The 16,686-nt window shown below is 39.9% G+C and overlaps 1 protein-coding gene across 2 annotated transcripts; it reads left to right on the top strand.

Annotated features, from left to right (window-relative positions):
* Positions 1-12: 12 nt before the first annotated feature.
* On the top strand, positions 13-15,723 carry FBXO9 (F-box protein 9). Of its 2 annotated transcripts, XM_084516269.1 has the most exons (14): positions 13-285; positions 3,877-3,954; positions 4,923-5,081; positions 5,735-5,792; positions 7,735-7,834; positions 8,357-8,487; positions 9,889-10,003; positions 10,697-10,815; positions 11,255-11,345; positions 12,290-12,385; positions 12,959-13,052; positions 13,553-13,707; positions 14,331-14,479; positions 14,686-15,723. In XM_084516269.1, the coding sequence occupies exons 1-13, from the start codon at positions 283-285 to the stop codon at positions 14,437-14,439; spliced, it is 1,308 nt and encodes a 435-aa protein (XP_084372395.1). In that variant the 5' UTR covers positions 13-282; the 3' UTR covers positions 14,440-14,479; positions 14,686-15,723. The 2 variants fall into 2 exon arrangements, with proteins under 2 accessions (XP_084372395.1, XP_084372394.1); XM_084516268.1 differs by having other exon boundaries at positions 14,331-15,723.
* The last annotated feature ends 963 nt before the right edge of the window (positions 15,724-16,686 follow it).

The following is a 16,686-nucleotide window of genomic DNA, read 5'->3' as shown; positions in this document are numbered from 1 at the left end:
TCTCCTCAGAGCGGCCCGCGCGGCGGGCGGCGCTGTGGCGCTGTGGCGGGCGGGTCGGGTCGGTGTGGTGTGGCGGCGTCTCCCCGCCGCCGCCGCCGCTTCGCCGGCCCCTCACCGCCGGGCAAGATGGCTGCCGTCCGCAGGGCCCGCCGCGACTCCCGCTGCGTGGTGCGCTTCTCCGACCGAGAACTCTGCTAAGTGCCCCCCGCGGGGACCAGGCGGGACGAGGGGAAGGGGGCACGGAGCCCCGGCACGGGACGGAGCCGCCCGAGGGCCGGCAGCATGGTGAGAGGGGGCGGCGGGCGGCGGCGGGGGGGAGCGGAGCGGGGGCTGCGCCCCGTCAGGCGGCGCCCCTGAGGTGGTTTGGGGGCCGGCACCCCGCTCCCGGGGGGTTTGGGGTCCGAGGAGGCTGGGTCAGGGCGGTCTGCCGGCAGCACCGCCGGGTCAGTGCACACCCGAGCCCTTTATATCCCTCAGAACTCACCGCCCTGGCTAAAACACCGATTTTATGGCATAATGTCACTCCAAGCACATAGGCGTAACCGTGAGCTACTCCTCGTTTCCCTACAGTTCAATCAGAGCCTTGGCCATCGGTCGCGGTTTTGCAGTGTCATCCCCGCTTATTCGCCAATTCCCAGCCCTCTCCGGCCTCGAACTCTTTTTCCTACCTTTCTTTTGCTAACCTGCGGTGCCGAGCCCCCTAGGAGGTGGCTGTTGTGCTCGGGGGAGAGCAGCACGCAATTGTTGATTGCAAAATAGTAAAAGCTGAACCACACACACATAAGCTGGTTTTTGCATTTGGCAAATGTTTTCCGAAGCTTTGCGAACAGATCGGAATCAAATCGACTCAGCAGGCTTCTTTCCGCAGGTCACAAGCTGGCTCTGGTGCTTGCTGTCTCCCTGTTGACCTTTTGGGTGATTTGCTGCCACTTTTCTCACGGAAAAATTGCTCGAGCTGCTCAGCCTGCACTGAGGATGGCTCACTTTGTAAGCAGGATAGAGTCGCTGTTAGGTAGGACAGGACGGCTGACTTGTAGCACCAGGAAGGCCAATAGCATAGAGACAAACAGCCCTGATTGCTTTAAACTCCTAAGCAGTAACAGTGCAGGATCCTGTGAACCTGAGAAGCTGTAATTGCAGCTGAAGTATTACCAGAATGCAGGGAAGGAGCCAGTTTTTACAAGTCAAAACCTGCCCCGGGTACGATCTCAGGAACTGTCTGCCAGTGGTGATGCCTACTCTACTGGTGTGTTTATGTGTTTGTACCAGCAAAACCATGGGGATTTCACCGATCAAATAAAGAGCAGAAAGGCTGCTAATAGAGAACAGTTTTCCAGTCCAGTTAGCTGTGCAGCAGCAATGTGAAAGAATTGCATTACAGATAAATTTGGAGGGTAGCTTATGCTGCCACTGCTGCCAGAAGACAAACCTGTCAGATGAGAGACTACAGAACAGACGTGAACTCAGCACAGAAAAAGTAAAGATGCGAGCCAAACTTTGGTTATAAAGACTTCTGTAATGCTTTTTTTTTTTTTTTTTTTTTGTACAGCTGCTGGGCTTTGGAGTAGGTCTCCGTAGTATGGTATATTTTTATTTTTTAATTTGAAATTGAGAGCACATTGAAGTTTTAAGAAGCATTGAACAGTATTTTGGAAGCACTTGGTCCAGAACCATGGCTGACTTTTGACTTGGAAATGAAGAGCAGGTAGGGCAGTTGAAACAAAGGCAAGGGGAAGAAAATGAAGACTCACGAGAAGTTACTGAAACCAAGTTTTTGAGCAGTAGGCAGAATCATAAAGTACCCTGAGTTGGACGGGAGCAACAAGCTAGACTTGAGCCAACTTTAAAACCTAAATAATTCTGACTCTTATTGGCTTAAAATACCTTATTTGCAGACTTAGTAGTTTAAAGCTTTTAATGGGTGTGCCTTTATGCGCAGGGAGATAATGTGTTGATTTAGTTAGAAATAACTTTCCTAGTCTGCATTTTGCAGATAAAACCAGGCTTCTTCTGCCCAGCCTGAGAGCTGCCTGGACAAAGCTCAGCTGCAGACCAGAAGCCTTGTGGCTCTGCGCTCTGTGCAGGCAGAGGTGGGCCTTGTTTGTGCCAACATCGTGCCGTAAGAACGCAGATACAAGACATCTGTGGCAGGGCTCGCTTGTTCCTGCCTGGCTCTGCCCGGCGTAGGTGTAGTCCCTGTGTGCTGAAGTACTCTGCTGATAGGTCTGCTGCAACTTGCACAACGTTAACAGCCTGCAACCAAATTCTGGAGTGAAAAAAATGATGTTTCTGAGTTATTTACTCTTTGCTCAGATTTAAGGCTTTGGCACGTTCTGGCTTACCTGCTTCCTCCTCTGAGAAATTTAAAATACACAACCTTCAGAATCAGTCTAGAAGCAGACACAGTGTCTATTTTAACCAAGCAATGCTGTTTGCATCATGAATTGTAAAAGATAAATCAACCAGTGTATTAGTGAAAGCATGTCTACAGATGACAAGCCAGCCCGGTAAGTCTGTGGTAGTTCAAGGAACCAGGGACAAGTGCTGTGAGCTGGACTCCAGGGATGTGCTTGTCACCAAGACATTACGAGATTAAACTTTTGCCTGTCAGGTTTGCCAGCGTTCTGCTTGATAGTGAGCTTCCAGATGCTATATAAATTCTATAAACTTTCTGAATGCAGAAACGCTTTGACATCTGCACTGATACTGTGCAGGAGATAGGGATTTAATTATGAGAACTCCAAAGACTCTCACTAGTAAGTTTACAGGATGTCATTTTAAGTTTGTGAGGGCTATCTGCAGGAGGAAGGAGGGGGATGCAAAGCTTCTATAAGTGGTGCTGGTAATCTTAATGCCAGGTTTGCCTTCGTAATCTCACTTAGTGTGACATACTTGCAGAGCTAGATGTGAATTTCAGCACAGAATCATAGAAAAACTGGGATGTCTCAGAAGCAGCAAGAACTTTAAACAGATGTCTCAGTCTTTATAGATTTTTTCTTTACTGGCATCTTGCTGCTGTTATTGTGGTGGCTTGTCAGTGATTTGGAATTTGTTTTATTTTAGCATAGATTCCATACAGTCGTAATGTATTTTAGCAATGAGAAATTTCCCTTTTTGAAGCAGGATGGGGGAAGCCCCCCCCCCCTTTTTTTTTTTAAGGAGGGGTGTTTTTAAGCTCTGGTCTTAAGCTAGCTGTCTAACTGGTATGTTGGGCCTTGTTAAGTTCAGTAAAAGCTTTGTCTTATTTGTTTAACTTATCTCTCAGCAGTATTGTAAATAAAACCAGCCATCAAGCTCTCATGCTAGCTTCTTAACTCCTTTTTCAGTAGGGCGGGTACTTCATATTTTAATATGTAAGTTTTTGAGATTGCCCTTCTTGTCCCATAGTTTCATAAAGTAGTTATTGTTACTCTAAGAACTTGTCTTTTCATGCTTTCCTAAGTATTAAACAAATCCAAACTATTGGTTATCTTTACAATGAAAAGATAGGGGAAATCAGAAAATAATCACTATGAATTACACCTCAGTTTAATGAAGTTTTGGGTCTGTGTTTTGATGTGGACACTGAGTGTTTTTATTTGGGTATTGTGGCAGTGTGCTGGTGTATGTGAGCCTTCAAGTGATGCATACCTAGCCTGTGATGGATCGATAGCACTGAAGGGCAAGAAACATCTTCTATGGGTTAAAGTGCAAACAATGCTGGTTAATTTAAGATTAATTTTTCTTGTCAATTAAGATTGATCAGTGGGAATGGACAGGTAAGATGTGGGAAGAGTGTCTTTTTTTTTTTTTAAATGTGTATCCATGATAGTTGTGTGCTATGAAAGTTCTGTGGGGACCTGCACTCTGTAATCACATCTGACTACTCTCTACTAGGCAGAAGCTGAAGAAGATTGTCACTCTGACTTGGTAAGAACTGATGACAACGAAAGATCTGGTGAAGCAAATCTTCAGGTATGTTGTATATGCTAACATTTTGTTTAATCACTGCTGTGGTTTCAGCTGCCCTGTTTATGCTCATCTAGGTATCACATATTTGTTGATATGACATGTGCTTAATGTCCCTGCCCCTCCAAAAGTGAAATTTTGCATTGTGTTCCAGATGTTAGTCAGCCATTAGGTAGCTGTACAGATGGAAGTTTGTGGCAGATCTGGAATTTCTTTGAAAATCTGTAGAAATCAGACAGCAATTTCTGTATGGGTTAAGCTCAGGCGTAATGTGACGCTTTCTGCTGGAGCAAAAGTTGATAAAAGCAGTCTGATAGAAAACCATGTTTTCTTGCATTTGCTGTTTTTTTGTGTTGGTGCTCCCTAGCAGTCTTGACAACTGCTAGAAACACTTAAAGTGTAACTTCAAAGATGTTGAAAAAAATGCATGGCAAGAGTAACTTGTCTTGTTTCACAAAGCATAATGCTTTCGTTCTTAAAACAGAAAGGAATGTAAGGCCTCAGATGTGTTTTATCTAAATGACAGCCTTGATTGTCATAAAGCTTAGTATGCTTATGTACAAAAATGAGCTTTTCTACATTTTCATTTCAAGAATTAGTTCATGCTTAAGATGGTTCTGTGTGAATAAGAATGCATGATATCTCTCAAAAGCATATTTCCTGTGGAGTTTTAGGTCATAACCATGCTACTAACAGCACTTCTTGGAACATCCCAGTTTTTCTTCTGAGGCAGACAGTCCAGATAAAGGCAATTGTGTTATTGAATGACGTTGAACAAATGCACGTGCACTTTTTAACAATTTTACTATAAAACAATTGCTAACTCCATGGCTGAACTCACTGAAACCTTTTAAGACTTGGAAGCGTAATGCATAATTTGGAATTCTTTTGTGTGTTAGTACTGTATAATCTCTGCTTAGAAGACGTACTGTCTGAATATGTGATACTAAGTCGGAATTAATTGGATGTTTTAGGCAGAGCTCCAGATGTTCAGAGCTCAGTGGATGTTTGAGCTTGCCCCAGGTGTGAGTTCTAGCGGGTTGGAAACTCCGCCATGCAGAGCATCGCCAAGAGGACCTGGAGTAAAGTCTGCAGATACCAGAGGGAAACAGGAGATAGCAAAAGAGGAAAAGGTACAAAAATAAATGTGTGATTCTGTTGTTATTTTCTGTCCCAAGTATAGCATTGAATTTTCTCCTAAGTATTTCAATACTACTTCAATAATCAGTGTCTTTTATTTCCTAGGATGGGGCTTAGGCTATTTTTTGGTTCTTTTCCATCTCGCCAGCTCCTTTTGGAATGGATAGCTATCTGGTTTTGTAAAGCTACAAAGCTTTGCAAAGCATTGTCATAGCTGCAAGTCCAGCTGCTGTTCTAAAGGAGTCCAAGTACTGAAAAGAATTTATATAACCCTGCAAAAAGTGGGTCACGGTGGGAGGATTGTGATCCAGTCAGAATAGTTTTGTTAACTTTCTTCACTTCTTACACTTCCAGCACCATGCTGTGATCCAGGTCTAGGCTGGTGGGACTTTTTTTCCTTTTTTTTTTTTTTTTTAAAAAAAAAAAACCTTGTTTAAATCTTTTCTTAAAGAACTTGGAGAGATTGTTGTTTGGGAATTTCAGTTCTGGCATGTCGCTTATGAATATGCTCTATCATTTTAAGCATAGAGTTATTTTCTACTCCTTTGTAGAGTATAGTAGCTAAGATGAAAAATAATTTTAAATCAAATTGCATTGCTCTTGTATTTACAACCAACTTAAGTGTTCTGTGTAATTTATTCTGCAGGCAAAAGAACTTTTCCTGAAGGCGGTAGAAGAAGAACAAAACGGGGCCCTTTATGAAGGTAGTAGGAAGTCTGTAGTGAGTGCCCTTGCTACAGAATAATTTAACCTACTAATTTATGAGAAAGAGTGCATGATGACAGTACAGTGAACTTAAACTGAAGGCTAACAGTAATTTGAGAATTATTTGGATAAGCAAACAACCTTGCTGTAAAAAGAACCGTTATATCACGGATCTAAGCTTGAAAGAATCAAGGAAATGATTTCTAGATTGTGGACAAAACATGAGCATATTTTGAAATATAAAAGTATTAGCATTAGCTTAAAGGGAAGAAAAAAAAGGCACGCAGAATCAAAAGGAGAAAACAATTATTCTCCACTTCCCACCAGCAAGTGATGCTCAGCCATATCATGAGAAGCAGGGCCTCGATACGTGTAGCAGTTGTTTGGGAGGACTGTTTCTACACGTACATCCATATGAGACCTCAGAAACAAGGTCCTACACCAGACAGATAAATTACTGAGAATGTGTTGAGACAGTTGTTTTCAGACCACACTTTTTATCTGCTGACCTGGCCCAGTTCTCCAGAATCCAAGTGACATTTTAAGCCTGCTTCTGATGTCTGCTGATACCTGACGTTTGTGAGGCAGTTATGTGAGGCAGCTTCTTCGTGCTCAAGTACAGTACAAGCCTAGCTTGGAGTCTAAATGCTAAAGCTAAGAATGATCTGTTCAGCTGAGGCTGCTGCTATTCCTTATCCTCCCCAGCCACAGGATACTAGCTGTCAGTCAGCAGCACTGACAAGTACTCAAGGGAACACGAACACTTGCCCCAAACTCAGGCTTCTCAGACTCATTAGTGTAACAAGTTCTGAGCTCCAAACTCACCAATGGTTTGGTTTGGTTCTTTTTTAAAGGTCCAAACTGATGGAGAATGGCCATCTGGCCTTAGTATCATCATGTGGGAGTAATCATGTGGGGATGTAAAGAGGCATATAAACACAGTCTTTTTTAATACTGGTGTTAAGACCACGTATGCATGTACAATGAACTTGCCTTCAGAAGGATCCACAGAGTTAACTCAGAAGAAAGCCATGCTGCAGCTTAAGTAACAGTTCTTTCACAGAGGGTGTTTTTCCTTTGCCTCTTTCTCTACTCAGTGCTTGTAGCATCTTTGGAGTGTTAAAGATAGAAGTACTTTCTCCTGAGTGCTGGATGAAGCCCCAGCTGTCAGTTCTCTCACATCCCATAGTCTTTTGTTTGCTTTTTGAAAAGGCTGCTTTCAAACCAGTCAGGTTCCTCATCCTCAGAGTTTTGAGTGGCTTGCTCCTGTGCCTTCTGTAGCTTCCATGGTAAAATGTATTTCTTTTGGGTCTCTTGTTGACGTTTTTTAAACATACAACAATATTTTGTGAGATTTCACCTATATAATGTCATGTATGTCTGAATAGTTGCCTGTACTATATTGGGAATTTAAGGTATACCTACATCTTCTTTCAAATTAGGTTTTATGTTAAAATTTAGTTTTTATGTTAAAATTTATTTTTTAGGTTTTATGATAAAATTTATGTTAAAATTTGTTGGTTTTTTTTTTTGCGGTTATTTATGACATCAATGCTTAAAAGCTTTATGGCTTGTTGGAAAAACTTTAAGTCCTATGCAACAAACAAAATGAGGACTTAGAGCAAGTACTGTAAAATTTTGTCCTCCATAACTGATTTTTTTTTTTAGTGGTTAAGGCAAATCGGTAAAGGCTGAAATGTGAGAAATTGTTATTATGGAAGAGTATATGAAGTTTTTTAGTTTTGACAGAGTTTGATTTGTCTTTCTTCTGTAATGAATTTATACCTAATCAGTTTAGATTAAGCAGGATTTACTATGCAAAGACACTTTCCGTGTTTTTTAATACTTTTAGTCAAAGTCATCTCTCTGAAAAGAAATGTTTGCTTTGGTAAGCTAATATAGGCATCAGACACATTTAAACATTACACCTTTTGTTTTCAGCCATCAAGTTTTATCGTCTAGCCATGCAGCTTGTACCTGACATAGAGTTTAGGATCACCTATACACGGTCCCCAGATGGTGACGGAGTTGGAAAGAGGTGGTAAGTGTGAAAACTTACTAATGAAGTGCATAGGAGTATTGAAACCTGAGTAAAACAATTTACAGTGTGTCCTGTAGGTACTAGGGCTTTCCATTGTAGTCATCAAAATAAAGGAAGGTTTGTTCAGTATAACACCTTGCTACGGTTTTAGTCACGACAGGCCCAAACATAATTCCCCTCTCTATATGTTTTAAAACCCTTTGATAGGTCTGCTAGTTGCTGACTGGGCTCTTTATTCTCAGCTCATTCCATTAATCTTGTCTGGAGTAGAATTAAATGATACTAAAAAGTGACTGGAAGATTGTTTAGCAACTTTGTATCCCAATAAAGGAGAAGGAAAGTATTTTGTGATGAGATGGAGGAGAGTTCTGTAGTTTGTGGTTACTTTGTGCAAGCAAGCATGAGCCTGTTAAAGGATCGTATTGCGACATACAACTTAAATATGATCCAGCAAATTGGTGCAAAGATAAGGACACCTGTTGTTATGTCCGATATCAAAGTTTTGGCGTTCTCTCTTTCTAGTGTTGAGGATAACGAAGAGGATGGCAAAATGGCAGATCTCCTGTCAGATTTCCAGCAACAGTTAACTCTTCAGGACTCTTCCGTCAAACTTTGTCAGCCTGAGCTTGATGTTAATCAGACCCATATCTCAGGTATGAGTTAAGGTGGACTTCAGGAGTTCAGGGGAAGAATTTTTATTAATGCTTCACTCCGACTTTATTAAAACCTTTTCCATTCTAAAGCTAACTTTACAGAAATGTATGCAATATCTCTTTATTTACTTTATTAGTTATATCTAACTTTTTCATGGATGGGTTTGCCTTAAACCTACAACCTTTTTAATGTATTTTTGTATTTCTAATGTATGTATGTTTTTTAATGTATTTTTTATGGTTTGTGTTGTCCTTTTTGTTTACACATATCTATTACAATTCTTAAGTAAGAGAGGTGTTGTTCTGTGAAGGGATGTGTATTTCTGTATTTCCTGTTTTTTATCTGATTCTCTATCCTGATTCTCTATCAGTTATCACTTGTGGGAGTGCAGCAACATTTTTTTTTAAGAAGCTTGATTTTACACTAAAAGCCAAAAATCTAGTAAACTGCAATCTTTGCCATGGTATTTACAGGTAGTTACTGTTTAATGTGCCTTTATGCCTCAGCTATTTTCTCTTGAATTTCGCTCAAAGCTGTTAGCTGTTACACTGAGGAAAGTCCTTGAGTCTTTTGTGGATGTGGTGCTGCAGGTCAAGCTGTAGGCCCCAGAAAGCAGCACTTGTTGAAAATAAATGAAATGCGATCCCTAACAATAGAAGATCAGTAAACAAGATTATTTACAACTGAAACAGAAAACACAGGGAGGCAGAATGTTATAAGAAGGAAATGAAACCAAAATTCTCAGGACATTCTCACAAATTTCTAATACTAGGAAAACTCTCATATGATCTTGTGGAGCTTTGATGAGGATTCTGTCATTATCTAATAGTACATTAGAAGACATTTTTAAACAATGCTCTGTGAAAATGTTTTATAACATGTGATAACACTAACATTTTCCTAACATCACTGGACTTGTACCACAAAATACAGAGTGATATGACACTAATTTTGTGGTGGATACATTGTTCTTAGAATTTTTTTATCCAATATGGAAGGTGATCTGATCTTGTCTTGCCAAAGCAGTATGCTTTGAAGTAATGTTACACTTTAGATCAGTTGGAATAAAAAAGCAGCTTTATAGACACTGAATGTGGAATTTGGTACCTTACAGGTACTCATAGTTGTAGTCTAACACTACATCCTGTTGTTTTAACATAATGCAATTGAGTCTTAACTTTTTATTTTTTTTTTCCATTTTGTTACTTTTTTCTAATATATTGTAACTTCCTTATTAAAGGAGACTGTTCTTGGTAGCCTCCCTGGTATCTGGCTGCAGTGTGGAAAAACAGATTTTTTTTTTTTTTTTTTGTGGAAAGTCAGAATATCAGTAACTGAAATACAGACAAACTATTGATTTACACATTACCATCTAACAAGAAATTGTTTTCTACTCGCAGCGTTGCCTTTGGAAGTACTAATGTACATCTTCCGATGGGTGGTTTCGAGTGACTTGGACCTAAGATCATTAGAGCAATTATCTCTTGTTTGCCGAGGATTTTACATTTGTGCCAGGTATTGTAGATAATTTATCTAGAGTAAAGCTTCTCTCTTCTGTAAGGAAGAAAAAAGTTGTTTTATGCACAAGCATATATAAACAGTATGTAGAGGTGGATGACAAATTCATAGAACAAAATTGTCAATATTGAAGGGATCAGGTTTTTTGTTTTCTTTCATTGGTTTGTTTTTCATGCAGCCCACTAAATCTTACGTGTAGGACCATGTCCTGCATTTTCTTCCCATGGCAAGTCCTGTGTTATGCTCCTCACAATGCTAATCAGCACTTGAGAATGCCACTGATTAGTATGTTAGATGACTTAATTGTGATAAGAGTTGCTGAAAGCATTATTTCTTCTGCCTTGTTTGAAAGTCAGAGTTGCAGGGTCTCCAGAATGTATGTTTTGTCATTATCCTCGTGGCCACACAGAGGAGTGCCAGACTGCTGAAGTGCTCTTCTGTACTTGGCTGAAAATTACATTGTGTTCTTGGGTTTCTCGAGGAAAAGGAAATGGTTTTCAAATGCTCCAGAATTAAGGGAATGTTAAACGATGTTAAATTATGGTACTCTATGAGCCACAGTAACTCAAGAAAGTTTATTTCAGTTGCATTCAAACCAAATTAAAGGCATTTGTTGCTATGATACATAAAAGATAAAGTTTGCAGGAAAGTTTTGAGTTAAAAGTTTTACTTTTTTCTTATTTTTACTAGAGATCCTGAAATCTGGCACCAAGTCTGTTTGAAAGTGTGGGGCAGGAGTTGCAATAAGCTTGTTCCGTATTCCTCTTGGAGGGAAATGTTTTTGGAAAGGCCTCGTGTTCGATTTGATGGTGAGGTGTACTTTGGGAAACAGATTTTTGTTACTGCATGTAACCATGACAGGAACAATCGGATGGGGTTTGTGTTTGACATTCTTAGACCTGATCTGAATTTGTTGGGACCACCTGGACGTGGTCCTGGGCAACCAGCTCTGGGTGGTTTTGCTTGAGCAGAGGGTTTGGAGCAGGTGCCCTCCAGAGCTTCCTTCCAACCTCAACCATTCTGTGATTCTGTGGGCCAAGGATCTGTACGAATATGTACGAAATCCCACAGAAATCGTACGAAATCAGTAGAATATCTGTGAAAATAAGGGGAGGGTGTATGGGACAAACAAAAAACTTCCATGTATTTAAGTAACAAAAACTCAAAAGTTTGGGGTTACCATTTTTAATCTTAAGTATTTTATGCATTTCATTTTCGTTCATATTCTTATTTCCTTCATTCCTGTAGGTGTGTACATCAGCAAGACAACGTACATACGCCAAGGAGAACAATCTCTTGATGGTTTCTATAGAGCGTGGCACCAAGTGGAATATTACAGGTAGAACTGTAGTACAATGAGTGAGTGAAATGTTTCTCTCTCTTAAGTTCTTTAGATCCAGCCCTTGATATCTCAAACATTAATCACCCTGTAAAACCCAGTGGAGCTCTTACTGTGTGCAAGGCTATATATATATTTTTTTGAGAACAGGTGTTAAGAAATAGTGCCTGTTACAATAATTAGAGGCGGGCTTAGAAACACATTTCATGTTTGGTTATGCTGTTTCTTGTGGATAGAAGTTCAACAGTAATAACACTAATACACAAACTTAATTCCCCAAATCACTTCTGTTTTACATTTCTGATATAATAATTGCTTTTAGCAAAGGGAAAACAAGTGATTATACAAGAGCTGTTTTTTTTAACTCATTTGTAACCAGTTTTAAGTAATCCAGAGGCTGAGCTTTCTCAACTGACTGTAAATACCTTGCTATTGGTTTCTTCGGGCTATTTTACTTTTGTCCTTCATTCTGCTGTTCACTAAGTTTGTTCCACTCCACTGTCTCTTCCGAGGCTGGAAACTTAATAGCCATGAGATTCAACAACTTCTATTAATAGAGTCTCTCAAACATCAAGATGGTATCTGGGTAGTGTAAAAATTAATCAGATCCCAGATCCTGAAAAAGACCATATGACATTGTCCATTCCATACTAACACTGTACTTAAGATTTTATTGCATTTCTCTCAATGGGTGCTGGGAATGGAGAAAACTTTCTTGAGGTCAGTTTTGACTCCAGGATAGCCTCCTTGCTTTAATGAGAGCTGGCGAGGTTCCCAAATTGCTGTCCTTCTTCATAACTCCTCATAACTTGGTCTTTTAATCTTCAAAACTGCCTTTTGGGTTTTGATCTTTTTTTCTGCTATCTCCTTCTGTGAAACATCCAGTGATTTAATAAATAAATAAATAAATCTATATTTATATTGTGTAATTTATATTTTTGCAGGTATTTGAGATTCTTTCCAGATGGTCAAGTTATGATGCTAACAACTCCTGAAGATCCTCAATCCATCGTTCCTCGCTTACGGACTAAAAATACAAGGTTAGTGAAAGAAAATATTTAGCTGTACAACTTCTCTATTGCTTCTCCACGGCAATTTCTACTTATTTTTTTTTGTCCAATTCCATATCTGGGCTTAGCAAAATGAGGGTAAAAATGTAATGTTGTCATACAAAAACTACTGAGAACAACTGCTTTCTCCCCTTTCCTCAACTGTGTTTGTGAAGGATAGTGAAGTTTTTGGTGGGACTTGTGTAAATTATTGCCTGATTTCTTTTAGATATTTGTATGAACTTACTAAAAATACAGAAAATCATTTGGGACTTCACAACAGGCTTGAGCTGTTCACCAGAAACCTGAAAATACTTAGCAGTAGGCTGGACAGGACAGTAACAATAAGTTAATCAGTTCTATCTGGGAAAATTAATGCAGCCTTCCAAAAATGATTTCTTGATTTCATACTATAAATGAGCCTGGTATTTACCAAATGCAAATAAAAATAGGTCTCCTGGATTACGATACATAGTTGTATTTTTGTTACTGACATTTGTAGAAAACTCTTTTGGGACAACGAACTTCTTTGCCCTTGACGCTATACTTCTCTTAACCTTCCAGAACGGATGCAATCTTACTTGGCCATTATCGTCTTTCCCAGGAAACGGACAATCAAACCAAAGTATTTGCTGTAATAATGAAGAAAAAGGAAGAGGTTCGTAGAACACGGAATAGAAAAAAGTAATTTAAGGAGAGGGCTTTTTAATAAGTCTCAGACTGAATATTTTAAGGCTCCCGAAGATTTGTATTACACCAGAGGACTGAAAAATGAATGTTTTAAAATGTTTAACATAAATACATAAATGTGATGAACTATCTTTTTTTCCTGGAATCTGTAGTAATCCTGATTAAGACAGATAAATATTTGGTTCACAGTTGAGCAGTGGTTCTCCCCTTTAGGCTGAATTGCCATGTGAGGTGCTGTTAGGTAGTTTGTAACAAACAGGAGCGAAGGGTGGAAAGAGGTCATTTCTGAGATCAGTTTTTGACCATGCATGTAGATGTTGCACAGCATTAAATGAAAAGAAATGAGTTAGTAGTGTTACCTTACTCTACAGCGAGTTGATGTAGTTTGGGTGGTGTCTTCCATTCTTATTTTCCTGTGAAAACTTCTATAATCACCATCTAAATTGAAAACCTTTTTTCTTTGCACAGAAACCAATTGACTACCACAAATACAGGTACTTCCGTCGTGTTCCTGTACAAGAAACAGATCACAGTTTTCATGTAGGGCTGCAGTTGTGCTCCAGTGGGCGCCAGAGGTTCAACAAACTGGTTTGGATACATCATTCTTGTCACATAACTTACAAGTAAGTAAATGCAGAGTGAGATCAAAGAAGGATACTTAATTGTAGAAACACACGTGACGTGAATTTGTCCAGAACTTAGGTTCAGAAAATGTGTAGGCTCTGAGACTGATGAGGCTCTAACAAAATGTCCTGGAAACAGTAGCTGGTCCTGATTTGATGTATTGTAGTGAACTTTAAGAAATCCCAAGATCTGAATAACTTTTTTTAGTGGTATGGTAAGTGCACTGAGTAGCTGAGTTGCAGCACTGTAACCATTTAAAGGATCCATACACAGTGTTCAAATGACTTCATTGTGATGCCAATAAAAGTGTGTGGAAAGCCTATATTCATTAAGGCCTATCTCTGTTCCTCTGTGACCGTGCAAGCTATAAACACCACTATGTGAGGGTCCCTGCACCCACTGTGTGGGCACTGGTGCTTGCAGACCACAGAATCCAGCCGTGCAAAGTGTTCTGCATGGTGTGGCCTAGCCAACATTCACGTGCTTTCAGAACAAGGCGGTGTGAAAGATACGTGCATTCCAGCTGTAGTTTGCACGTGCTGTACTGTGGAACTTGACTGCATAATTGAGGGAGTTAAATGGCAACTTGGGTCTGATTTAACTTCTCTAATGCTCTTTGCAGATCGACTGGTGAGACAGCAGTTACTACTTTTGACATTGACAAGATGTACACCCCGCTGTTCTTTGCACGAGTGAAGAGTTTTACTGCATTCTCAGAAAAGCCACTCTAAGAAACACCTTTTCCTCTCACAACTCTTGCATGAATAAAAGGTTGTAGCTAATGAGCACTTAAGTTATAAATGTGTATATATTTGGAGCATTTTAAAATTCTGGGGTTGGTAGTTTTTTCTGTTTCTTTTTTCTGAAGGCAGTATGTTCCATTTGATTATGGCTGGGGATTCGTTTTGAGATCAAGCTTAAACACCTTTATGTTGTGACAAGAATTTGATAACAAAGTTTTTATTTTTTTTAAACAGATTTTATAAATCAGTCTGCTTAAAATGTGAGTCTTCATCTGCCCGGACACTGGTTTGTCCAAAAGGAATTGTTATAGAAAAATCTCATTGTCCACAGGACAGTGCTTGTGGTCTCTGGTGAAGGCTTGACATGTGAAGGGGAGGAAGCTGTTTTATATTTGTTAAGCTGTGTGACTTAAAAGAACTTCAAATAAATGTTTTCTTTAAATTAAATTTATTTTGTTTGCCTTCAAGATCTGGCATTATGTCGACATCAACCTTAAGGAAAAAACAATCCAGGGCAAGCAGTCACAAATATAATGTTTAAATGCAGAGGTACATCCCCACCAATGCAGTGATTCCAGCTGGTCTAAAATATAACTTGAGCTTTACACAAGTTCAGTGGAGCCTGCCTTCTCAACAGGATGGATGTAAAAGGGAGGAGAACGCGGGCAGCGAGCTGTCCTCTTGTACTGTAGGCCGAGCTGGCAGGGTGCGCGGCTCTGCTTGGGAAGTGTCACGGTGCGGTGGTGAAACACTTGTGTGTGTACTGCTTCTGCGTCGGCAAGGTCTGACTGCACGGGTAAGCAGGCCTCACTTAAACGTGTTTGTAATGTGCTATAACCCTTCATCTAACCTCGCTACAGATGCTGTAAATCCTTTGAGCATTTGTTGTACTAAGATAAATTGTGAGGCTGCTGTAGATGTTCAGGTGCTGTGTACTGCTAATCATGAAGTGTACCTTGAGATTGGTGCAGGTACCGTATGCTGCTTCTCCTGCATATATTGCTTGGGGGTGTAGTGCAGACACTGTAATACAGCTTACCATATGTATCTCGGGTTCTGAAAGAGCTGAAGCTTTTTAGTGTAGTTTTTTAAAGCCATTTTGCATAATTTGCCTTTGAACATCTCATTTCGAAATACGGACCTGGACTTGAGGACTGAAGTCTGAAAGAGCTGTGGAAAGAACTATTCTTGTTCCATAATTTATAAAGTGTATCTTTGCAAGAAGCTACACGATTAAAAATACATCAATAAATCATGATTTTGAACACACAATCCCTTGCAATTTCTTATTTTGCCAAGAAAACATTATTTTCATACAATAAAAGATGATTACTTAGGAGTTACCATGGATGAACTGCGTGTTAGGCAAGACTGACAGAATTAATCTCTTAATGACTTCTTACTATGCCACTTTCAGGTTCTCAGAAAAGCAGAGGAGCTTTCAGGTACATGGGTTCTGGGTAAGGAGCTAGTCTTTTGTAGCTGACTGATGAGACTTTGCCTACAACCCTTTGGCCGATGCCCTTAGGCTCCAGGGCTGCACTTGCACTCTTACTTCATACAACAGAACAAGTGTATTGTACTCTTGTAATCGTTGAAGGGAAACACAATTGCTTAGAACATTGGCTTCATGCTTTGAAGATGAGTAATGAAATATTGCCAAATTTGTAATTGAGAAAAGATGTTAGCTACCTGCACTTCTGTTGATGGTGGTATGGATCTGATTCTGTCTTCTGAGAAACTTAGAAAGCTTTTGTGACAAGAATCAGAAGGTGGTTCTGATTGCTAGTTTTGTCCAGTAACTAAATTCCATGGAGTAGAACTCCCTTTCAATTCAAAGCCCTTTTCAGATCAAGATTTCTGCTGTTTCTGAGCTTTTTCTTTTCCTGCCTTTGTTGTATGTTTGAAATATACTCTGGGCACAGAGGAGAAACTAGCTAGGGTCCTGCTATAAACTGAGGTCTTGGTTCAGCAAAAGTCTTGGCAATTATTTAAGGTATATATGAATTGCTCATTCACCAGGAAAGTTACATGAGCCTCCTGTGAGATGGAGCTATGACTAACGTTTAGCAATAAGAGTTGAGCTAGTTTGTCTTTCAAAATGGTTTACCATCGGCAAACACTATTGCTGTCTGGTCACGTGCGACTACTAAGACAGTACTTCTTTCAACAAAGAAGGGTGAGTGTTTGTTCTTCCTCTGTTCTATGTAGGAATTTTTAATAGTCCAAGGCTTT

Source organism: Aythya ferina, assembly GCF_964211825.1.
Source record: "Aythya ferina genome assembly, chromosome: 3".
NCBI classification, from domain to species: Eukaryota; Metazoa; Chordata; class Aves; order Anseriformes; family Anatidae; genus Aythya; species Aythya ferina.
The sequence above is the reverse complement of the archived record's forward strand: the minus strand, read 5'-3'. Positions and strand labels throughout refer to the sequence as shown.

Bases quoted from the DNA above. Each gene is read 5' to 3' on its own strand.
- FBXO9 (XM_084516269.1), top strand. The intron at 3,955-4,922 runs GTATGTTGTATA...TGGATGTTTTAG, and splicing joins CTGGTGAAGCAAATCTTCAG to GCAGAGCTCCAGATGTTCAG. The intron at 10,004-10,696 runs GTATTGTAGATA...TATTTTTACTAG, and splicing joins GGATTTTACATTTGTGCCAG to AGATCCTGAAATCTGGCACC.